General features: G+C 41.0%; 1 protein-coding gene across 1 annotated transcript in view; it reads left to right on the forward strand.

Annotated features, from left to right (window-relative positions):
- COLEC11 (collectin subfamily member 11) overlaps positions 1 to 24,778 on the forward strand; it is an 87,726-nt gene that overhangs the window by 29,408 nt on the left and 33,540 nt on the right. The window contains exon 3 of the mRNA XM_003411873.4: positions 12,973 to 13,044. Within this exon, the coding sequence (XP_003411921.2) occupies positions 12,973 to 13,044 (72 nt within the window). The remainder of the gene's footprint in view (positions 1 to 12,972; positions 13,045 to 24,778) is intronic.

Consider the following 24,778-nt stretch of genomic DNA (forward strand, 5'->3'; position numbering starts at 1 on the left):
AATAATCCAGTCTCACACATCAGTTCCTGAAGGGTCTCATTATGTCTCTTCAGAGTCTCCCATTCCAGGGCCTCAACCCTTAATTCTCCTCATTCCAGTTATGGTTCCAGACCACCCAAATTTTAAAAATTCAGGTCTGTTCTGGTTTTGCTTCGTTGGCCATGGCCGAACTGGTTCAGACCGGTTTAAAGCCCGGTTCAAAAACACTGACCTTTTGGTTAGCAGCCAAATGCTTAACTATCGCACCACCAGGGCTTCTCTCACCAGGGCCTAGACTGCCAAGTGGTGCTTTTCGCGAAAAGGCTGTAGGTTCTTTTTTTTTTCCCGAAACATAGAAAAGTAGATTCTTATATTTAGAAGCTGTAAAACCTATGATCAAAACAACCACCACGAAGGACAAACTCCAGTTATCTTGTGTTGCACAAAATAAAGAGGTTCGACTCCTTGTGGGACATAAAGGTGATAATTGCATCCAGCTGGGGCTAGACAAGTTCAGTGACCTCAGTGAATGCAGGAACAGAGTGTGGCAGCACCTGCCAGGCATGCGGGGTCCTCTGTAGTCCCGACAGTGACTTCCCTCTCCTAGTTGATGAGCAGGACAGCCAGCGTTAGGACTGGGAAACCAGAAACTTCTGCTACTACCAGGAAATTCTCCAGGAAGCTAGCATGTCTGGGAAGGTTCTTTTATTTTGGGTGCTTTCACCCTGCTATGTGAAAACCAAGAAGACAATGCCACAGCCCCAAAAGCCCACTTAGCTTTTTTAAAAAAAGTATTGTAATTATAGTAGGTACGCTGACTTGCTTTGAAAAGTTTTGATTGTGTTGGAAGAAATTTAAACTGTTCAACATATACCGTTCACTCAGAAGTTTTGGAGAGTGAGCAACGACTTCATAGGAGTAACCCTGACTTCATAGCAGTGACCAACACATTTAGAAATGTAGACTGGTGTGGGTTTGCGCGTTGGACCTTTCACTTAACAATTTGAAAATGTGGCAGCGGGAGACTTGAACTTTCTGCTTGTGGAAGTGACTTGCCTTATCCGGGTCTCAGTGAACTCATGGGAGACTCTGAACGTTCTCTCCACTTCTGACGTTTCAAGAGCGTGTGACTCTAATGTGTATGTGGCCCTCACACAGTGACGGGAGGAATGGAGTTGGACTCTAGGGCTCATCGCCTAGGTTTTTGTTGTTGTTGTTGTGTTGGTGAAAATCCCTCTCCTTGTTAGAGGTGTTTTAGAAATGCTGGTCATGAGGAACATTTCCCACCATCCTGTACTCTGCTGGCTCTTATGGATGCTGTTCTAATTTCACATATCTGTAAGATGTTTCTCTGGTGGCCCAGTGGTTAAGAGCTTGGCTGCTTAACCAAAAGATTGGCAGTTCAAATCCACCAACTGCTCCTTGGAAACTCTATGGGGCAGTTCTGTTCTGTCCTGTAGGGTTGCTATGAGTCGGAATCAACTCAGCGACAGTGAGTTTGGTTTGGGCTTGGTTTTTCTCTAAGAAAATGCAGGCAGTGGAAAGAATGAAGGCTTTGAAATATAATTGATCCTAGCTTCCTGTTTATAAGCCGATGGTTCAATACAACCTATCTATCCTCCCTAGCCTCAGTTTCTTCATTTTTAAAATTGGCAAAATAATACCAACCTCACAGAATTTTGGGAAGATTAAATTGTGATAATGTTTTTAGAGCACGTAGCACAAAACCTGACACATTGTCAGTGCTCACAACACATTAGTAGGTTTATGTGGTTAGTAGTAACCCTGGTGGCGCAGTGGTTAAGTGCTACGGCTGTTAACCAAAAGGTCAACAGTTTGAATCTACCAGCCACTTCTTGGAAACCCTGTGGGGCAGTTCTACTCTGTCCTATGGTGTCACTATGAGTCGGAATTGACTTGATGGCAACGGGTTAGTTAGATCTGGGCACTTGTTTGTTTTCTGCATCTTTAAAATTATTTGGGGCCTGAGCACACAGCTCCTGATTCTAAATTTCCAATAACCTGGGAAATAACACTAAGTGACAACATTAAAAAAAAAACCCACAACAGTTTATATTTATTGTTACAGAGAGACTTGGTATATTCTAAAGCTAAAACAGTGGACTGCAAAATTTTAAATAGTCCATTCCCAGCTGTGTTTTCAAAATGTCTCTATCTAAAATTTTTTTTATAGGAGTCCTTGGGTGGTGCAGACGGCTAAATGCTCGACTATTAGCCGAAAGGTTGTCAGTTTGAACCCACCCAGTGGCACCTTGAGAGACTGGCCTGGCGATCTGCTTTCAAAAGGTCACAGCCTTGAAAACCCTATAGAGCAGCTCTACTCTGCACACACGGGGTTGCCATGAGTCGGAAGAGACTCTGTGGCGACTAACAACAACAACACAGTATAAAAGAGCTAGAAGAAAAGAGCTAGAAGGAAGTATATACATTAAAATGTTAACAAATGTAGTTCTCTCTCAATATAGAATTATGGGTGTTTCAAATGTTAATGGGGTAAAAGTCTAAATTTTCTGTAACTTACTGGTATTAATTTAAAATTAAAACAGCATTTCAAATATCTCTGTTGTCAAGCACATCTCGAGGGACTTCTGAGCCAGATACTTTTCAAAACCTGAGTTAGTGACTGTTTTTACTTTTCAGTTCTCTTCACAGCCTTGATTGCTGAGGTTTCTGTACCCCTCTTCCCCCCTAAAAAAAAAAAAAAAAACTCGTTGCCGTTGAGCCGAACTGCCCACAGCGTTTCCAAGGAGCAGCCGTGGATCAGAACGGCCGACCTTTTGGTTTAACAGCCAAGCTCTGAACTACTGCGCCACCAGGCCCCCCAGTTTCTTTCTTTCCTCCCTTCGAGATATGGCACACCTCCCAGGACATATCTGCATCTCTTTTTAATCAATGGTTTATTAACAATTTTAGCATAGTAAGTTTAGTGATGAGTCACTAAGACTGCTAGGCTAAAGCATTGTCCACAGAGAATTGTCTAGATATTATACTTTTTTATTCCTCACATTTATTAATAATTTAATTTTTTGTTGTTGAGAATGTACACAGCAGAACATATACCAATTTCACTAATTCTACGTGTGAAATTAGTGTCACACATATTTTTTGAACATCTACAGTGAGCAAGACAAGGTGTAGGTTCTTTCGAGGGTCCTAGCTATGAATTGGAAACCCTGGTGGTGTAGTAGTTAGGAGCTATGGCTGCTAACCAAAAGGTTGGCAGTTCAAATCCACCAGATGCTCCTTGGAAATCCTATGGGGAAGTTCTACTCTGTCCTACAGGGTCTCTATGGGTTGGAATCCACTCAACAGCAAAGGGTTTGGTTTTCTTTTTATTTTTTTGATTTAACTATGAATCAAGGAGGCCTTGTGGCACAGTGGTTAAGTGCTGAGCTGCAAACTGAAGGGTCTGCGGTTCAAACCCATCAGCTGCTCCACAGGAGAAAGATGTGGCAGTCTGCTTCTTCAAAGATTACTGCCTTGGAAACCCTATGGGGCAGTTCTACTCTGTCCTGTGGGGTCACTATGCATTGGAATTGACTTGATCGCAATGGGGTTTTCTTTCTTTATTTAAATTTTTTGTGCTTTAGGTGAAAGTTTATAGCATAAATTAGTATCTCATTCAAAAATTTATACACAAATTGTTTTGAGACATTGGTTGCAATCCCTGAAATGTGTCAGCACTCTCCCGCTTTCCACCCCAGGTTTTCCATGTCCATTTGTCCAGTTTTCTTGTCGCTTCCTGCCTTCTTGTCTTTGCCCTTGGGCAGATGCTGTCCGTTTGGTCTCATATACTTGACTGAACTAAGAAGCACATTCCTCACGGGCATTGTTGTTTGTCTCATAGGCCTGTCTGATCTTCAGCTGAAAGGTGGACTTTGGGCGTTGCTTTGTTCTGAGTTAGCAGGGTGTTCAGGGGCCATAGTCTCAGGAGTTCCTCTGGTCTGTCAGACCAGTAGGTCTGGTCTTTTTTTATAAACTTGAATTTTGTTCTACATTTTTCTCTCGCCCTGCCCAGGACCCTCTATCATGATCCCTGTCAGAATGGTTGTTGGTGGTAGCTGGGTACCATCTATTTCTTCTGGTCTCAGATCGATGGAGGCTATGGTTCATGTGGTCCACTAGTCCTCTGGACTGATATTTCTTTGTGTCTTTGGTTTTCTTCATTTTCTTTTGCTCTGACCAGGGTGGGACCAGTAGATATATCTTAGATGGCCACTCTCAAGCTTTTAAAACCCCAGACTCTACTCACCAAAGTAAGGTGCAGAACATTTTCTTTAGAGACTATGTTATGCCAGTTCACTTACATGACCCCTGAGACTATGTTCTCCTGGCAGTGGGATTTTCAATGGGGAGCTATGAATCACAGATGGATCCTGCTTTCCAAGAGTTTATAGTTTACCAGGTGAAAGAAGACATGTTCATAAGTGATGACAACACTGTGAGAAAGTCTTAAGAGCTGTGGATAAGATATACATACGTTACTATGGTGCATTCATTCTATACACATAGATTTAAGTAGCAGACAAGTTCATAAGACAGATTCTAGTCTTTCAATATTAAAGGGACAATTCTAGTAGAAAAGCTTCTTAATATGGCTATTAAAGCCTTTAAAATGTGGATGTCTTATTCTGACAGTAGAAACCAAGGGACAACATGAGTTCCCTTTTTTGTGATAATGAGTATACTGACTAAATATAAAAAAATATAGAGCCTCCTTTATTTCAAACAAAGAATTTTATTGTTCTGATGTTTAAAGTGGGCAGCAGAGGAGGTGAAATCTCTGGCAAAAAAGTAAGGTTGGGACTTCCAAGCAATTAAAAATTAATGCAAATTTTGTCAACTGCAAAATAAACAGATTGGCATCAAAGAAAGTATCCCTTCTTTTAAATCTGCACCTCCTCTCCTTTAGCCTCAGAGTGAGACTTGCTGCCTTCCAGCAGTGCGGGCTGGTAGGAGCGCTGGATTAGATGTTCCAGCCCTGTGTCTTCTTCATGTGCTACTCTCTGGACATAATCTTCGGTGAGCATCTAGCTTAGTTCCTAGCCCACAATTGTTGCTTAACTTGTCATCATTGAATGAATGAATGCTTACCTCACTTCTTTGAAATATTTCTTCATCTGTATAACAGGGTTCATAATATCAGTCTTACTGACCTTACAAACATACAGTGAAACCCAAACAATATGGTGCTCATGGAAGAATATAGAAAAGCAAAACCTGCAGCATAGAAATTCAAGAACTTTTCAATCCTTAAATTGTCCCACATTCTGTCAAAAAAGATTTGGGGAACAGTTATTACTTTCCTGAATGGTATATATTATGTGCTACTTCCATCAAATCCCCCTTCAGGCCAGGTACTTAGTAGTATGGGTACACAGAGGTGATGGACTCAGTTTTCCTTTCCTCTTCCTGGTCAGGTGACTTACAGCAATGTACTGAACCAAGGGGTAGATAATGGTCTCCAACTAGCATGTGCTTAACGAGAATTAGCAGGTTAGAGGTGTGCACAGGAGGGAAATAGATTTTTTAAAGGATTTATTATACTATATGTGTCAGGATTTCATTTTACTTGGATCCACAATCAACAGCCATGGAAGCAGCAGTCAAGAAATCAAAAGACTCACTGCGTTCAGCAAATCTGCTGCAGAAGACCTCTTTAAAGTGTTGAAAAGCAAAGATGTCACCTTGAAGACTAAGGTGTACCTGACCTAAGCCATGGTATTTTCAATTGCATCATATGAATGTGAAAGCTGGACAATGAGTAAGGAAGACCGAAGAAGAATTGACGCCTTTGAATTGTTGTGTTGGCGAAGAATATTGAATATACCATGGACTGCCAAAAGAACAAACAAATCTGTCTTGGAAGAAGTGCAACCAGAACGTTCCTTAGAAGCAAGGATGGCGAGACTGCACCTTACATACTTTGGACATGTTGTCAGGAGGGATCAGTCCCTGGAGAAGGCCCATGCTTGGCAAAGTACAGGGTCAGGGGAAAAGAGGAAGACCCTCAATGAGGTGGGTTGACACAGTGGCTACAACACTGAGCTCAAGCATAATGATTGTAAGGATGGCTCAGGACCGGGCAGTGTTTCGTTCTGTTGTGCATAGGGTCGGTATGAGTCAGAACCGACTCAATGGCACCTAACAACAACATGTGTCAGGAACTGCATTAGTTAATAGAGATAAAAATATAAACGACATATAGTTCCTACTCTAAAGGAGAAATGTTGTTAGGTGCTGTTGAGCCGATTCCCTCTCCTGGAGTACAACTGCCCCATAGGGTTTTCTTGGCTGTAATCTTTATGGAAGCAGGTTGCCAGGTCTGTCTCCCATGGAATGGCTGGGTGGGTTTGAACCACCATCCTTTCGATTAGCAGCTGAGCGCTTAACTGTTTGCACCATCAGGGCTCCTTGTTGTTGCTAGCTGCCATCGAGTTGGTTCCGACTCATAGTGACCCTACATACAACAGACAGAAACACTGCCTGGTTCTGCACCTTCCTCACAATCATTGTTATGTTTGAGCCCATTGTTGCAGCCGATGTGTCAGTGTATCTCATTGAGGGTCTTCCTCTTTTTCCATGACCTTCCACTTTACCAAGCATGATGTCCTTCTCCAGGAACTGGTCCCTCCTGATAACATATCCAAAGTATGTGAGACAAAGTCTTGCCATCCTTTTTTCTAAGGACCATTCTGGCTGTACTTCTTCCAAGACAAATTTGTTCATTTCCCTGGCAGTCCAACATAGTATTCCAGGCAGCCACTATCAATTGATGGGTGTTGGTACTTGTTTTAAAATTTGTTATTACAAGTCTAATAGTAATAAATTATCTTTATATTTGGAGAGAATAAGAACTCATTTTGATGGCACAAAAGTTATCTTTTCTTAATGTTCGAAAACTTTTTTTGTTGTAGACTAGAAAACATTTATATTAGCAAACCTATTTGGAAATTTTGAAAGGGCATAGTTATTTTTTACATGTTTTGTCAAAGTCATTTAAAAATCATTGACTGTTGTCCCTTAAAATGAGGTTGATAAAGCCAGTAATGTGATCTGAACAGCACATACATTCTGGAAATTTGGTAACCCTTGTGGCGAGGTGGTTAAGAGCTACAGCTGCTAACCAAAAGGTTGGCAGTTTGAATCTACCAGGTGTTCCTTGGAAACCATATGGGGTAGTTCTTCTGTGTCCTATAGGGTCTCTATGAGTCAGAATTGACTCGACGGCAGTGGGTTTTCCAGAAATCTAGCTCTTCTGAAACATGACATTGCTTGTCTGGGCCTGTTTCTTCTTCTATGAAATGACCCGTTGTACTAAGATCTCTGAAATGCCTTATCTCTCTGCCATTTCATTGTTCTGTGGTGCTATGACATTTATACCCCGTCTAGTTGTCTAGTGCTGCTATAACAGAAATACCACAAGTGGATGGCTTTAACAAACAGAAATTTATTCTCTCACAGTTTAGGAGTGCCATCTCCAGGGGAAGGCTTTCTTTCTCTGTCGGCCCGAGGGGGAAGGTCCTTGTCATCAACCATCCCTGGCTGAGGAGCTTCTCAGCGCTTGTACCCTGGGTCCAAAGGATGCACTCTTCTCCTGGCTCTTGTTTCTTGGTGGTATGAGGTCCCCATGTCTCTCTGCTCGCTTCTCTCTTTTATATCTCAAAAGACATTTACTTAAGGCAAAACCTAATCTTGTAGATTGAGTCCTGCCTCATTAACATCATAGAGGTAGGATTTACAACACATACGAAAATCACATCAGATGACAAAATGGTGGCTAATCACACAATACTGGAAATCATGGCCTAGCCAAGTTGACACACATTTTGGGGAGACACAGTTCTATCCATGACACACCCATATTGTCAAATAGAGATGAAGTTTGCTCACAGACTGGTTTGTTCAATTATAGAAGGAGGTATAATAGTCAAAAAACTGTCCATGGCACCAAAGTATCCCGTGTTCTGCATTAAAATAATTGATGTGCGCTTTCCTAATTGGGTCAAGAATGACCTCAAATGCAATCTAGCCAGAAGCTTTTTGCTCATAGATTTATATATGATTTGCAGAGAGGCAAGCAAGGAGTAAATACTGATCAAATTTTCTTTATTTCCTTGAGGGAGTAGAAAACAGTGTTTTTAATGATGCCTGAAAATGAGTTAGATAGCTGAAATGTTAGCTTCTCCTGGTAAGGAAATAATTTATCATTAGGACTTTATGTGGTAAATCAGTCCCAAATCAATATCTGATAAAGAAGAGGATGTGGGAAAAAATGCTGTTGCACTCCCTGGGTATGCATTATAAAATGCATGTAATTTTTGAGTGGAGAGGTTTATAGAAATATTGTACCAGATTCATTACCAGCAGGGGTGTATAGCTTTCTGTCCTCTGAGACTTGTGGACAAGGAACACTTCAAACCCTGCCCATTTATGAACATTACTTGAAAATAGCCTTTGTTTTTAAGAAACACACATGGAGTGACCCTGTAAGGAGAAGGTAAATAGGAAAGGACATAACTAGGAGGCATACCTGCAAAATCTGTCTCTTTTTGGTGCTGCTTCTCTGGAATTAGTAATTAAAATGGCGACTGAGGTCACATAACTTTTTATAATAACAACATCCTTCGATCCTCATTGAAGACAAGGAAACGGAAACTAGGGGAGTTCAAGTAGCCCAGCCAGTAAGTAGGAAACTTGGACTTGAACCCAGGTTCTGGACTCCATCCATTCTATGTAGAACAATGAGGAGGTCAGGGTAACTGCCAACCATGCTGGTTTAAATGCCATTGGCTCTGGGCTGCTGTGGTAAATGTCAGTTTAGCAGAATCCTTGGGAGCCCTGCATTTAAGTGCATTTCCTGATTAGCTGAGGAGTATAAAGAAAACTCATTTAAGGCCCCACTCTTTGAAATACCTTTTCATTTTTAACAACTTATTACTCCTCTTTCCTGCTTTACTAAGGAGAGTTTGCAGCACCAAACAATTTAATGTTTTGGTGCTGTTTCAGGATCTTTCAGTAAAAACAGCATGGGGGCAGTGTCTCACCTCCTCTAACCTCACAAGGAGGAAGGTCAGTCAACAGCCCGAGGCTGATTCCTGTGAGGCGGAGGTCAGACATGCCCCCTCTCTTCGCCATCTTTACCAACTCTGATTCCAACCATCCCTCCCACGGCACTCTCTGCTTCTCTGCTGGGTTTGACAATTCACTGCAGTGGCCCCACGGAACTCACAGACAATACTCGTGATTATGGGGTTTATTAGGGAAGTGACAGTTACAATTCGGGCTCAGGAACACTCAGGATACAGTTCTGCTATCGGTAGCCTCTTCTCAGTCATGCTCACAGGCATGCCTCTCCCTGACCCTAGGCCTTTGCCCAGAAGCACTCAGCTTTCTGTCTCTGTAGGCCGGGAAGCCCATCATACTATCTCCTGCGGCCGGGTCTCTGCGGCCGGGTCTCTGCGGCCGGGTCTCTGCGGCCGGGTCTCTGCGGCCGGGTCTCTGCGGCCGGGTCTCTACTGCTGATTCTCGCTGCCTTCCGTGTTATAGCTTTCTCCCTCTCTCTGTGTCCTGATTCCAGGAGCTTCTCAGCACAGAAATCCCTGGTCCAAAGGATGCTGTCTGTGCTTCTGGCTGTTCTTCCTTAGTGATGATGGGATCTTCTCCCTTGTGCCTCTCAGATGGCTCACCTCAAGCCCAGTGGGATGGCAAAACTGACCACTCCCTTTGGTGGGCCACATTTACCTTATCTTGATCTCTTGGGTGGGAGTTACAAGACCATGGCTAGAAAAGCCACACAAAAGTGATCAATTGCACTGCCCAGTGCCTTAGGATTATTACTGTGAACAATTAAAAAAAAAATAAGATTAGAAATGGTTAAAATGGCAAATGTTTTGTTGTATGTATTTTATGATTAAATTGAAAAAAAAGAACATAAATTGGATTAGAGATAGACATATAGAAGCGGGTGGAGATTGAATGGAATTTGTTATGGCAGACTCGTTCCTGTTGCTTTCTCTCTTAAGAGGAGGGTAAGACAGGGCAAATAATGATGCTGGTTAGTTGATGGTTATTAGTCTTATTCTAATTAAGGTTTTGATGTACCTGGAAGGTGTGAAGACTCAAGCTGGACTGCCAGCTGTATAAACTGTATGAACTCATGCAAGTCATTTAGTTTTCAGAATTCGTGTCTTCATCTGCACAATGGACGTAATACTTTCCTCACACAGTTGATTTGAAGATTCAGTTATGTAAGATAAATTAATGCAGTTTATAAACTTTAGGAATTAACTGATAAAATAAAAGCTAACACATATGCTTAGTATTAATTTTCTATGAGTATAGATTGAGCACCTGGTGTGTTCAAGGCCTTCTAGGTGTTCTGTGAGGCCCAGAGTTGGATGAGATGCAGACTCTGTATCCAAAGAGCTTTCAGTTCAGTAGAAGATGTGGAAGCAGATTACTGTAATGTAGGTAGTGATAAGGGGTCTAAGAAAGAAACATTCTTTCTACCCTTGTCCCAGCCAGGGTCATCTTTTGCCTAGACTATTGCAGTAGTGAAGCCCTGGTGGCGTAGTGGTCAAGAGCTACGGCTGCTAGCCAAAAGGCCAACAGTTCAAATCCACCAGCCGCTTCTTAGAAACCATATGGGGCAGTTCTACTCTGTCCTTATAGGGTTGCTGTGAGTTGGAATCAACTCGACAGCAAGGGGCTTGGTTTGGTTTTTATTGCAGTAGTATACTTACTGTTCTCCCTGCTTTAGTTCTTCCTTTGTGCATAAAATTAGATCATCTTATTTCCCTACATAAACCTGTCGATGGCTTCCCAGGGTCCTTAAGAATAAAGTCCAAGTGCCGTTTACTGCTCCAGCCTCATCTCACCAGCCCGTGCTAATCTCGCTCTGTGCTCAGCTACACGGACTTTCCTTCAGTGCACCAATCTCCTTCCATCTCATCTTTGCATTGGTTGTTCCCTTTACTCAGGGTACTTTTCTCCCTTCTCTGTGCCTGTCTAAATCCTACTCATTCAGCAGGTCTCAGCTTAAAAGCCCCATCCTCAAGAGGACTTTTCTAATTTCCCAATCTAAATTATGTCTCTAGTTGAGGCTATTGCTTTTTTTTATTTTTGTACCCAGTTTATCTTGTACCCAGTGTTGCTAATGAGAATACTTGCGCCAGTCTGATTCTCGTTCACATGCATACAGTCTTTAAAGAAAAAATTTTCCTCTTGGGTAGCTTATAGAATTTTCTCTTTACTCTTGATCTTCTGAAATGTCACTCTGACATGTCTAAGTTATTTTTTGCCTTGTTTTTCCTGCTTGGTACTCTGTGGGCACTTTCATGGTGTTCTTTCATGTCCTTCCTTAGTACTGGGAAATTCGCAGCTATTAAATCTTCACAGCTGTTAAGTCTTCAAATGTCTACTCTCTCTTTCTGAAATTCCTATAAGATGAATATTGGAATTTACAGTTTTTCCTCCAACTCTCAATTTTTGACTTCAAAACAAAACAAAATTTCTCGTTCCTTCTCTTTGTGCTACACTGTGAGCAAATTCCCTGTCCCCATCTTTTGCTTCATTAATTAGCTCGTTTTCATTGGTGCATTCTGTTAGCCATCATATCTATCATGTAATTTATTTCAAAAATTAATTTCATTTACAAGATTTCTAGTTGGTTCTTTTCTGCTGCTGTTTAGTCCTGTTCGTAGATGCAATATTCTATCCTATCTTTATGAGGATATCCAGTATATGTATTTCAGAGTCATGTTTTGGTTGTCCCATTACTTCTGTTTCCTCTGTTGCTATTTCTCTTTCATGACGTTGGTGCTCCTCAAACGTCTGCTGACTCTCAATGGTGCTCTCATCTTGTTAATTGGTATTCCTTGCTAGACTATCAGTGCTTCTCCAAGTACTGCTACTGTTGTATATAATTTTTTCTTCTAAAAGGTAAGAGAGAAAACTTAAAACTATGGACAGATTCAAGGGCCACATTATATGTATGTTAAATGTAACATCTCCACAGGAGCAGGCCACAGGTTTTCAACTGGTGGCTCAAGGGACCCATCATAGCCATGACATAGTGGGTGACACGGTGACATGCTAGCTCTGTTAGCCAGTTTTTATTGCAGTCACTTTGTTTTATTTCATTTTAATTGAATTTAAATTGTTTATTTAAATAAGTGAATGTTCTTTTCTTTAGGCCAGATTATCAGCTTTGGGAATTTCTTTGGGGAATTTGTAATCTCAGTTTATCCTATCACCAAGTCAAGGTGTATGAGATTATAGGGAATTAATTTTATTTGAATGTTGGCCTGCATTGTACATAATTGGGAAGATAAATTTGCTACACATCAACATCTAACACTGACATGAGCATCCAAACTTTATTCTTCCCAAGCATGTCAACCAGATAAACAGCAGAGAGAGGCCAGGAGTTACACTAATTATGTTCCTTTTACATTGAAGGAAATGTCAAGACACTTGATCTCTTAATATTGAGATGAAGATAGCAGTGTGGGTGAAGCAGAAGCAGTTAGATTGGCTCTTGGGAGAGCATTTTGCACTGGAGGGTAGACTGGGAGCCAGTAGAGGAGGGCAATGAAAATAGAGACAAATAAGTAATTGAAGGGAGGGAGAAAGTAGGGTAAGAAAACAGAGTGCCGAGAGCAGAACTTGGGGCTCACCAAATTAGTGGGCCAGGAAGAGGCAGAGATGTTATAGATGGAGACCCTGAGAACCTTCACTGGACTGTGCCAAAAAAGCCAGGGGAGGAGAGAATGTCAGGGCCCAAGGGACTCAAGCATCACAGAGAGATGGAGGAGGAAGAAGGTCAAGAGGCTGGTTGGTGGCACAGACAGGAAAATAACCTAGATTTTTTATTCTTTCTCTAATTTTTATTATTCCACATTTTACACTGGAATCCTGAAGACTGCTTGGCCAAAGCTAGTTCCTAAACATATGTGACTTCTTCCACAGGGGATGCTGGAGAAAAGGGAGAAAAAGGTGCACCAGGACGGCCTGGAAGAGTTGGTCCTACGGGAGAAAAAGGTACACAAGTCACTCAGGCCCAGCCAAGGGCTGGCCCTTCCAACCCTCCCAGTTTTGTAAACAAATACACACCTGCTACACAAGCTTCTGCAAGAGTGGTAAGGAAGTTGTATAATTTTTTATCAAAAACACAATGAAATAGCATTAAAAAAAATAAGAGTAGTAGGGAAGAGAAGTTGAGAATGGGGTAATTTGGACAAGGAAGTAGCTCCTACCTCTTGAAGAGTGGGACTTCCAGGTAGATCTCAGAAGTGCAGATGAGTGGAGGAGCCAAGCATGGCTGATGAAGCTGTGATCTTTAAGCTGTGCTTGCTCCTTACTACAAGTCTGCAGTGATTCTAAGAAGTAAATTTGTTTTGGGAGGTACTACATACCTTAGTGGAAACCCTGGTGGTGTAGTGATTAAGTGCTACGTACGGCTGCTAACCAAGAGGTTGGCAGTTCAAATCCGCCAGGTGCTCCTTGGAAGCTCTATGGTGCAGTTCTACTCTGTACTATAGGGTCGCTATGAGTTGGAATTGACTTGACGGCAGTGGGTTTTTTATGTGCCTTAGTGGTTAAGTGCATGGATGCTGGGTCAGTCTGGCTCAGCTACTTAAGAGCCGAGTGTCCTAAGACAGATTACTTAACCTCTCTAAGTTTCATCTGCAAAATGGGGCTAACAATGTTGGATGCCTGTGAGCATTAAGTAGGTGCTGTCTCGACACTACTAAATGCTAAATAAGTTTTCACTCTTATATATTTACATAATTAGGAGTATATTCTAAATATGAAGAAGGTGTGGAACGAGAAAGGAAGAGTATATACTTGGGTTAGGCATACCTCGGTTTAAACAGTGACTCTCCCACTTACTAGCTGACTCTAGCCCCTTTGAATCTATTGACTCATTAGTTAAATAGTGTGATTCTACCTGCCTCATAGAACTGTGCTGAGGTTTAAAGGAAATAGAGGAGCCCTGGTGGCACAGTGGTTAAAGCGCTTGGCTGCTAACTGAACGGTTGGCAGTTTGAACCCACCAGTTGCTGTGTGGAAGAAAGATGTGGCAGTCTGTTTCCGTAAAGATGTACAGCCTTGGAAGCCCTATGGGACAGTTCTACCCCGTCCTCACAAGGTTGTCGTGAGTCAGAATCGACTTGACAGCGATGGTTTTGGTTTTGGTAAAGTATCTACACAGTAAATGGTAGACGTTCAATAAATAGTCGTCATTATTAGCATCAATATATACTTATTTTTGCTGGTTTAGTATTTTTATCAAGTCATTAAAAACTGTCTATAAAATTTTTTTTTTCAATGTTTACACATTTTTCTATGAGGGTACCTGTTGCAATTTACCTGGCCAATCCCCCAATCTTGTAATACTGGATAGTTGTTTCCAGATTATGTTCTTTTTTTTATTATAGCAACACAAATAGAAATCATTGCATATATATATGTAGACACACACACATATATATAAAAGACTAAACTCGTTGCCATGAGTTGATTCCAATTCATAGTGACCCTATAGGACAGAGTAGAACTGCCCCATAGAGTTTCCAAGCAGCACCTGGTGGATATGAACTGCCAGCTTTTTGGTTAGCAGCTGTAGCATTTAACCACTATGCTACCAGGGTTTCCTTATATATAGGTACACACACGTATATATATCTCCATACATTGTTTTTCTTTTTTTAAAGTATAATTTATGTACATTATCCTGCTAAAGTACACAGTTCAATAGTTATAACAGGTGTACATACCTGTTCAACTTGCCACAATCAAGACCCAGAACCTTTTGGTCACCAACAAAATTTTTCTTGTTTCTTTAAAACATAAATAATATATTCGCATTGTTCAAATTTCAAAAGGTATTAAAAAAACCCATTGCTGTTGAGTCGCTTCTGACTCATAGCAACCCTACAGGGCAGAGTAGAACTGCCCCATAGGGTTTCCAAGGAGCACCTCATGGATTTGAACTGCAGATCTTTTGTTTAGAAGGCATAGCTCTTAGCCACTACGCCACCAGGGTTTCCTTTTAAAAGTTATAAATAAGATACGGGCAGTGAAAAGTTTCCTTTCTACCCTTGTCCTCCAGCCTTCTAAGTTTCCCTCCCTCCAGAAAACCACTGTTAATGTTTTATTTATCCTTATAGACATATTTTGTGAATTGGCAAGCAAATTTATAATACATTCTTCTCCCCCTTTTGGTACAAGCAGTTGTATTATATACATATTTTTCCACATTTTGTTCTTTCACTTAAACAATGTGTCTTGGAGTTCATTCCATATGAGGACAGAAGAGATTTTCCTCATCCTTTTAATAGTTGTTCAGTGTTCTGTGGTATGAACGTTTCATGATTTATCCAACTGGTCTCCTATTACCAGAGATTTACATTTTCCTAGTCATTTGCTGGAGTGAATAACCTTGGATGTTTGTCATTTTTATGTGTATGAGCAGAGCTTGAAGATAAACTCCTAGCAGTGTAATTGGTAGATCAAAAAAGTGTGTACATTTGAATTTTGGTATAGATTGCCAAATTGCCCTCCAAAAAGATTGAATCAACTTAGCCTCTCTCTGGCAATGCACAAGAATGCCTGTTTCTCCACATCCTCCCTGACTTACCAATAAAAAAATACAAACCCATTGCCGTGGAGTTGATTCCAACTCCTAGCGACCCTATAGGACAGAGTAGGGGTTTCCAAGGAGCAGCTGGTGGATTCAAACTGCAGACCATTCGGTTAGCAGCCGAGCTCTTAACCACTGCACTACCAGGGCTTAGAATGTTATCAATCTCGTTCCAGTAAATGCTACATCAGGGTGCTTTTCTCTTATTATAAATGAGGAAGGATAATTTTTTTTCATGTGTTTAGTCATTTGTATTTCTGTCTTTTTTTGTGTGCGTTTTTATTGAACTGTCCTTTTCCCCTTGATATTTAGATTCTTTCATACTTATATTTTCTGTACATATCTCTGAATATTTCCTTAGAGTAAATGCTAGAAATAGAATGATGAACTTTAAGAAAGGCTATGGATACATGGAAACCCTGGTGGCACAGTGGTTAAGAGTTCAGCTGCTAACCAAAAGGTTGGCAGTTCGAATCCACCAGTTGCTCCTTGGGAACCATGTAAGCAGTTCTACTTTGTTCTACAGGGTCACTATGAGTCAGAATCGACTCGATGGCAGTGGGTTTGGTTTTTTTTTTTTGTTTCTTTGATTTATGGAAACATAACTTCTAATGCCAGTCCATGTTTTTCCATCCTACATTAACTGTGTCTTTCTGTCTTTGACACATAGATGCTCAATCCATCTTCACTGAATAAATAAATTAATGAGTGAATGAGTGAGTGAGTAAGTCAGAGAATCTGCCTTTGACAGGGCCCATGGCATCCCTGGGTTCCTCCCTAGAGAGAAACATGTCTTTATGCAACATGGTGTCCTGATATGCCAGGAAAATAGCCGATCAAGAGTGAGAAAATGGCTCAGGAGAGAGAGGTCCAAAGAGGGGGCAGGCTGGGGTGGGCATCAGACAATTAGCTTATAAATAGGGGGAAAAAACACCTTAACTGCTTCATAATGGTTTTGGGTTATAATAAGTTAAAAGTATCTTAGAATTGCTTATTATTTTTGCTTTATTATACTCCTTATAATAGTTGGAAATATAGCTATGTCATGTTATTTATTTTGTTATTAAACTTACGAAATTTACACAGTGATAAAATGGTGTTCCTCTTGTGTGGACTACTTCATACTTCAGCATTAGGAAGTAGGTATTTGCACTATCCTAGATGTTCATAAATTCATTTTCATGATATCATTTTAGTGATTTTTTTTCAAAGTAATGATGTTATAGCTCCAAGCATGAGTGGCATTAAATGCCCCTGATTTTCATATTGGTATGAACTCTTATGTTTTCTCTCATTTCCCATCATCATCATCATCTAACTCTCATTATCATCAGTCTCTCTTCTTCTCACACTCTAAAATATAATGCAAGCACATGGTGGCTATAAACACTTTTATTATACCTTCTGAATCTTCTGACAAGAATTAACCTTGTTAGGCATGGAAGCAGCCTGACTCCTTGTATTTTTTTTTCAATCATTTAACTACCATATTGAGTGCTTATTACGTGCTGATCACTTTGAGGGACACAGAGCTGAGTAACAGTCAGTTCTTCACGTGGAGCCCCTTACAACCCAGTGGAGGAGACAGATGTGCAGACTCATGTGAAAGCAAATCAAGGCAGAAAACCACAGCACAATGTGGAGCTAAATGGGCTGGAGTAAGAAATTACCTTGCTTCAAGTTTCCAACTAATTCTTTCATATTTTTCTAATATGTAATAGTAATATATGCTCATGATAGAAAGTTTATAAATACAGAAAAATGATGAGAAAATCATTCATAATAAAATTATCCAGTGATAGCTACTTATTTTGGTATATTTCCTTTTTCTTGGTGCTTTTTTTTTTTTGCTTATTGTAATTATGTAGTATAAGTTTGCATTCTGTTTCTTAAAGTTAATCAATTTTCATGCTACAACATCTTGGTAAGCATAATTTTAATGGATGCATAATATCCATGGGTAACTTTTAAAATCCCATCCCAGGAGTAGTGAATTCTATGTTAGAGTCCTCTTTAGGGTATAGAGCAGGAGAGAGTAGACTTGATAGACGGGCTAGTGAGGGCTCCATTTCAGGAGTAACCTATGTAACAGTAATGATTCCAATCTGAACATGGCAGGCCAGTAGTTGATAATTATTGGGCTTTATTAGGGGTCTGGCATTGCCACTGAAAGAATGGGAAGCTTTGGTTTGGGGTCTTTACTACTTTGAGGTATGTAAAGAACAAATTATTGCAAGTGCAATTTATTTGAATTGTTGAGTAGTGAAAAGAGTTATGTTGAAATTTAAAACTATCTTATTTTGTTATTGTTGAGAATATACACAGCAAAACATACACCAATTCAATAGTTTCTACATGTACAATTCAGTGACATTGCTTACATTCTTCGAGTTGTGCAACCATTCTTACCCTCCTTTTCTGAGTTGTTCTCCCCTGTTAACATAAATTTACTGCCCCCTAAGGTTCCTACCTAATCTTTCCAGTTGCTGTTGTCACTTTGACCCCATACAGATAGTTCTTAAAAGAGCATAATGCTCAAGGCAGACATTTTTTACTAGTTAAGCTAAACCATTGTTTGGTTTTAAGACGACATCAGGGGATAGTTTTGGTTTAAGTTTTAAAGATTATCTCAGGGCAGTAGTCTCAGGGGTTCATCCATCCCCATGGCTCCAGAAAGTCTGGGGTCCATGAGAATTTGAAATTCTGTTCTCCATATTTGGCCTTTTGATCAGGACTCTTCTATAGAATCTTTAATCAAAATGTTCATTAATGGCAGCCGGGCAACATCCAGTTCTTCTGGTCTCACAGCAAAGGAGGCGGTTGTTTATGGAGGCAGTTAGCCACATATTGCATGTTGTTGTTAGGTGCTGTCGAGTTGGTTCCAACTCATATCAACCCTATGTACAACAGAACAAAACACTGCCTGGTCCTGCACCATCCTCACAATGCTTGAGCTCATTGTTGCAGCCACTGTGTCAGTCTATCTCATTGAGGGTCTTCCTTTTTTTTCACTGACTGTCTACTTTACACATTGCATATCTTCCTCCTATTCCTGACTCTCCCTCTTCCTTTGTTGCTCCAGGTGAATAAAGACCAATTGTTGTGCCTTAGATGGCTGCTTGCAAGCTTCTAAGATTCCAGGCACTATGCAACAAAGTAGGAGATAGTACAGAAGCATTAAACACATTATTAGGCTAATTAACTGGGATGTCCCATGAAACTATGACCCTAAACCTCTAAACCAAGGAACCATGTCCCGTGAGGTTTTTGGTTGTAAATACATCTATCACACTTTTGCCAATTCAACTTTTTACAGGTGTACAACTTATTCCCAGCAATTACAATAATTGGTTGTACAACCATATCCTTAATCAATGTAATTTTTCCATCACTGTTAACCTCCCTTTCCTCTCCCTCCCATCCCTGGTAATCACTAATAAACTTTGGTTTGTATACATTTGCCTCTTCTTGTCTTTTTATATAAGTGAGGTCATACGATATCTGTCCTTTTGGGATTGACTTATTTCACTCAGCTTAATAATGTCTTCAAGTTCCCCTATTTGTAGCATGTATCAAGACTTTGTTTCTTCTACTGGCTGAGCACCATATTTTGTTTATCCATTCATCTGTTGATGGGCATGTGGGTTTTTTTTCACATTTTGACTATTGTGAACGATGCTGTAATGAACACTGGTGTACAAGTCTCTGTTCGAGTTTCTGCTTTCAGATCTTTTTGGGTATACACCTAAGAGTGGAACTGCTGGGTCATACGATAGTTTTATTTTTAGTTTTTTGAGAAAGTGCTATACTGTTTTCCACAGTGGCTGTACCATTTTGCATTCCTATCAGCAGCAATGGATAAGGGTTCCAATTCCCCACATCCTTGGCAACATTTGTTATTTTCTTTTTTTCATCTTAGCCATCCTAGTAGAGTTAAATGGTATCTCATTGTGGTTTTGATTTGCATCTCTCTAATGGCTAATGACATTGAGTATCTTCTCATGTGTTTGGTGGCCATATGAATGTCCTCTTTGGTGAAAAACTATCCTTTCTTAGGTCATCTTTAAGAAGAGGACTGGTCATGCCATAATATAATGTGAATGAATAAAACAGGATGCAAGAACAGACATGTAATTGATTAAAATTTTTAAAAATGCATAGAAAAAGGTTAGAAAAGAAATAAAAATGTTAACAGTAGATAATTCTGAATTTCAGACTTATGGACATTTAAATTTTCTTTTTTTTTTCTGTAATCTTGGTACAATGAGCGTGTACTGCATTTGACAATGTTAAGAAGTTCCTTATAAAAGGTATATTTAACTGTGGCCTGGGCCTGTTGACAATGCAGGTTTACCTGGAGTGCAGGTGTTCATTTGTAATCTCTGGCTGTTTCTCTCAGGCACCTGATCCTAGCTCTTCCATCCCACATACTGACCACTACACTCAGGGTCAGCGTGTCTGTACTTGGTTTGTCTGTATGCAGAATCAAATTGAGAGTGATGGTTGACCTCCAAAGAGCTAGACCTGGTTTCAAACCAAGTAACCAACGCTCGAGGTGAGTTGTGATCAAGAAAACTGGAGTAGATACTTACTCTCCGTTTTTGTATCCGCATAGATAGAAATATGACTTTTAGAACTTCAGGGACCCTATGGGGGATCATCTCATCCACACCCTTCATTTCATAGAAGACCCCTTCCAATGAGAAAATGAGGCACAGAGGGGAAGTGGTTGCTGAGATCACACAGTGAGTCTGTGGCTGAGTCGAGGTTGAAACCAAGACCTCCAGATGCCCTGTTCAGGACCCATGCGAGTTCCTTGACTTTGTACTCGAAGAACCTCAGCTTCATCCTTCTAGACAGCAAACAATAGCAAAGATGATTCTTCCTCATTGTTTCCATGACCATTGGTTTTCTGCTTAAAAAGGTGGCATTATGTATTTATTTTTTAACATAAGACATCATTTCACAAGGAGATCTCAGGTTTGTTGCTTTTCGTCCTATAAAATTAGAGCTCTAGCGTGTTTTTATTTCAGGAGTTGGGGCTGTTGGTGGTGTTAATGTATGTGTGTGGGGGACGGATGCTTTTGGAAAACATGAGTAAGCCATTCCTGTACCTGTGGCTTTATCATGATGATACAAACTACAGTCTTTCCCCATCATTCCTTTGTGTGGACCCTTGGTCCCACCAAATTGGCACCCTTAGAGTCCCCCCAATCTGCCTCCATACACTTACTCCCTTCAGCTGGAATGATGTTCCCCACAAATGCTTGTTGAATTGGATCTCCCTGTTTACAAAATAGAAATTGGATTGGAAACTTATTTTCTACACTGCCTAGCTTTTCACCCTCTTCTCCCTAATTTCTTTTATTGAATCTTACACTTCAGCCCAATAAACAAAACTCCTTGGAGGCAAATGTCTTGTTTACTGATTGTATTCCTAGAGGGAGTGTAGTGTCTGCCATAATAACTTTTGGCTGAATGAATCAATGAATCCCTTTTTGTTCTTCATGCTTTTCTGCACTTTACTGCCTCTATATCAGCCTATGGAGTCCTGATGGTGCTGTGGTTACGATCCCGGCTGCTAGCCCAAAAAAAGCCGGCAGTTTGAATTCACCAGCTGCTCCCTGGAAACCCTTTGGGGCAGTTCTACTCTGTTCTATAGGGTCACTATGAGCTGGAATTGACTCAAGGGCAACAGATTTGGTTTGGTTTGGTGTATCAGCCTATATTTCTATTGTTCCTTCTCATCAAATGATCCCTGTCCCTTTTTGCCAATTGGTCAGTTCATTTCACACAAAACCATCTCTGAATTCCAGTAGCAATTTGTCATTGTATTCAATAAGTATTTATTGAGCACTTGTTTTATGCTATGTTCTGTACTACTTGCTATGGATATAAACAAATAGACACATCCCATGGAGCTTAAATTCTTGTTAGAGAGACAGACAATTAATACATACATAGGTTGCTGGTGGCTGACAAAGCTATGGAGAATAATAAATAATAAATAAGAGGACTAGGGATTGAATGAGGGGCTTGCTACTTATATGGTTGTCATAGGAAGCCTCACCAACTGGAAGACATTTGAGCAGAGCTTGGAGAAGGTGAAGGAGCAGATGGGCATATGGCTGTCTGAGGGGAGCTGTCCAAGCAGAGGGAACAGAAAGTGCAAAGCTCCCAGTCTAGAGGGAATTTGGCATGTTCTTTTTTTTTTTTTTCAATTGTGTGTATACCTTTTATTTTTCTATTAGACTGAAATTTTCTTTTACAATGCCTTGCATTTAGTCACTCAATAATTGTGGTATGAACACTTCCTGACTTTACTTGATATCTTTTTTTTGTGTGCATGTCTTGTCTCCCTAATTGGATTGTAAGCTCCTTGAGGGCAGGAATTTGTGGCTCATATGCCCTTTGTGATCCTGCAAGTCAGTGATTTAAGGTCTGTTACCTTGTGGCTCTTTCTGGCTATTTGCTTGATGGATTTACAGAGCAGCTTAAAGCACACATGGGCAACTAGCTGAAAACTACCCCAGAGTCATGGGATTAAAGCTGATAGTCTCTTTTTATCTTTAGCTTTTGAATGAGCATAATGAGAGAACCTGCAAGCAAAAGTAGACTGCACATTCAATGCTACAAGCTTTCTCTATTAAAATCTCTGCTTGCTTGCTTCCTTCCTCCCCTCTCTCCCTCCTTCCTCCCTCACTTCTTCCCTTCCTTCCACCCTCCCTCCCTTTTTTTCCTTCCTCCCTTTCTTCCTTCCTTCCATCTTTCCTCTCTTCCTCCTCCCTCCCTTCCTTTCTTTCTTGCCACTGCAACATGACAAATTACCTAAACCCAATTATACTGGGATAGGAAGTCTAAGAGGATCTTGCCAAGAGCTTTCAAATGCCTCAAACCTATGAACCAGTGAGTACTGGATAAGTATTAACTTGAGATGAAGAGAAAACTCCACAGCACATAAGTAAATGTTTCTGTCTCAAATGAGCCATGCTTTGCCTGGTATTTGGAGAGAAAAGGGCCTTTTTAAGAGGAAGCTCCAGTATGAAGGGTTTGATAGTAGAGCAAAAAATGACAGAGAGGGAGAGAGACAGACAGACACTTACACACTAAACTGCAGGCTTCCAGGCAGCGCACTGGCTCTGGCTGCTCAGACCATGCCCACAACCCCTCAGAGAAGGGCCCTTTTTGACAAGCCTGCCATGGAGATGCAGCGCCCTCAGAGAAGAGGCATTGCTGTGAGTGAAGCAGGGCTGTGGGTCTTAGAGCCCTGAATCAGACCATGACCTGGTCTCTCAATGGTGGTGTGTGCTGACAGTTTGCCTTGGGAAGGCTGTAGGAGGCTTCTGCTCTGGAAGGCAGGGCGATGGAATGGGGCAAGCATGGGCTTTGAAGTCGGTTAATCTAGACCGGGGCTTCTGGCCTGGCTACTCACTAGTGTAGCTTTACTTTAATGCTACTTATTTATTTTCTCAGTATGACCTCCAATATCTTATAGTGTAATCTCTTCTTTCATAAGATATGAGAATATGATGTCATGGTGGTCAGTCTGCCTTCTTCATAGTATTTTTTTTTTTCCACGTCTAATTTCTATTCCAATTTCTATTCTATATTTCTATAGAATTTGGAGTGAGTTTTTCAGCACGATTAATAGTGGCACCACCATTTATCAAACACTTAGATAATAAATAGTTAACCAAAACCAAACCAAACCCATTGCCATCTAGTCACTTCCAACTCATAGTGACCCAATAGGACAGAGTAGAACCGCTCCATATGATTTCCAAAGAGCGGCTGGTGGATTCAAACTGCCGACCTTTTGTTCAGTAGCCGTAGCTCTTAACCACTGTGACACCAGGGCCCCTTGGATAATAGTTAGAGGAAGTAAAATAGATTTAAAATAATAACCAAAACCTGTTGCTATCGAGTTTATTCTGACTCATAGCGACCCTATAGGACAGAGTAGAGCTGCCCCATAGAGTTCCCAAGGAGTGCCTGGTGGATTCAAACTGCTGGCCTTTTGGTTAGCAGTCATAGCTCTTAACCACTACACCACCGGGGCTTCCAAAATATTAATGGTAAGTGCTAATCATCAAGCTCACTGACAGACATCCGGATGCATGTAAGCAGCATCTGGGCCTTCCTTATGGCAGAAGGTGGAGGGTAGAATCTCTGTGTAGTGCTGTGTCACTGAGCTTGATGAAGTGGTATTGCCATGTGTAATTTATAATGCTCTTGACTCACTGGCTCTGAAATAATGTGGTGAGTAATAATTAGTGAATTGCTTAAATGGGAGGACTCCACCAAATTTAATGGGATTTTACTAATATTTTTATATTATCTGGCTTCAAATTTGTGTAATTCAAGTTTGCATAAAGTGTGACGACTTTGCCCCTGGGGAGTCATTGACTTTAGACGGCTGGGCTGGGGCAAGGGGAAATTTAATTTGACTTTGTGCAGTTGCAAAGAAGAGATACCCCCAGGAACATTTACACTACAGAGGTTTATTATGAGACCATCAACTAATGATTCTACCCTAGTGCTGGGCCTCCAAGGCGTTTTCTGCTTCCCTCCTTTCTTCCATCTCCCAAGCCCTTCAGCAGGGAGCAGTTGCCAGTTTGGGCAGCAGTTGTTTGTTTCAGACACTGCTTCCTGGGCCAATCAGTTTACATCAAGGTCAAACCCAAACCAAACTCAGTGCCGTTGAGTCGATTCCGACTCATAGCAACCCTATAGGACAGAGTAGAACTGCCCCATTGAGTTTCCAAGGAGCGCCTGGTGGATTTGAACTGCCGACCCTTTGGTTGGCAGCCGTAGCACTTAACCACTGTGCCACCAGGGTTTCCAACATCAAGGTAGCAGGGTTGATTTTTTGTGGAATCACAGGGCTTCTAAAAAGAACTCTAGTTTACTTAGTACAGGCAGGGTGACTGGCAGGTGTTTTGAGTCTTGGAGGCCTGCCCAGACCTGGAACTCAGGTGTGGACCAGGGCTTTCTGGACTCAAGGAGGCCTACCAGGTCCCTGTTGAGGGGTGGGGACTTGAGGGGTGGGAATGGATGGAGGGTGGGCCCAAGAGCAGGATGTGTTGGAGAACAACTGTCCATAATGACCTTCCTTGCTGCTCTGTAATT

This window comes from Loxodonta africana, chromosome 12 (assembly GCF_030014295.1).
Source record: "Loxodonta africana isolate mLoxAfr1 chromosome 12, mLoxAfr1.hap2, whole genome shotgun sequence".
NCBI lineage: Eukaryota > Metazoa > Chordata > Mammalia > Proboscidea > Elephantidae > Loxodonta > Loxodonta africana.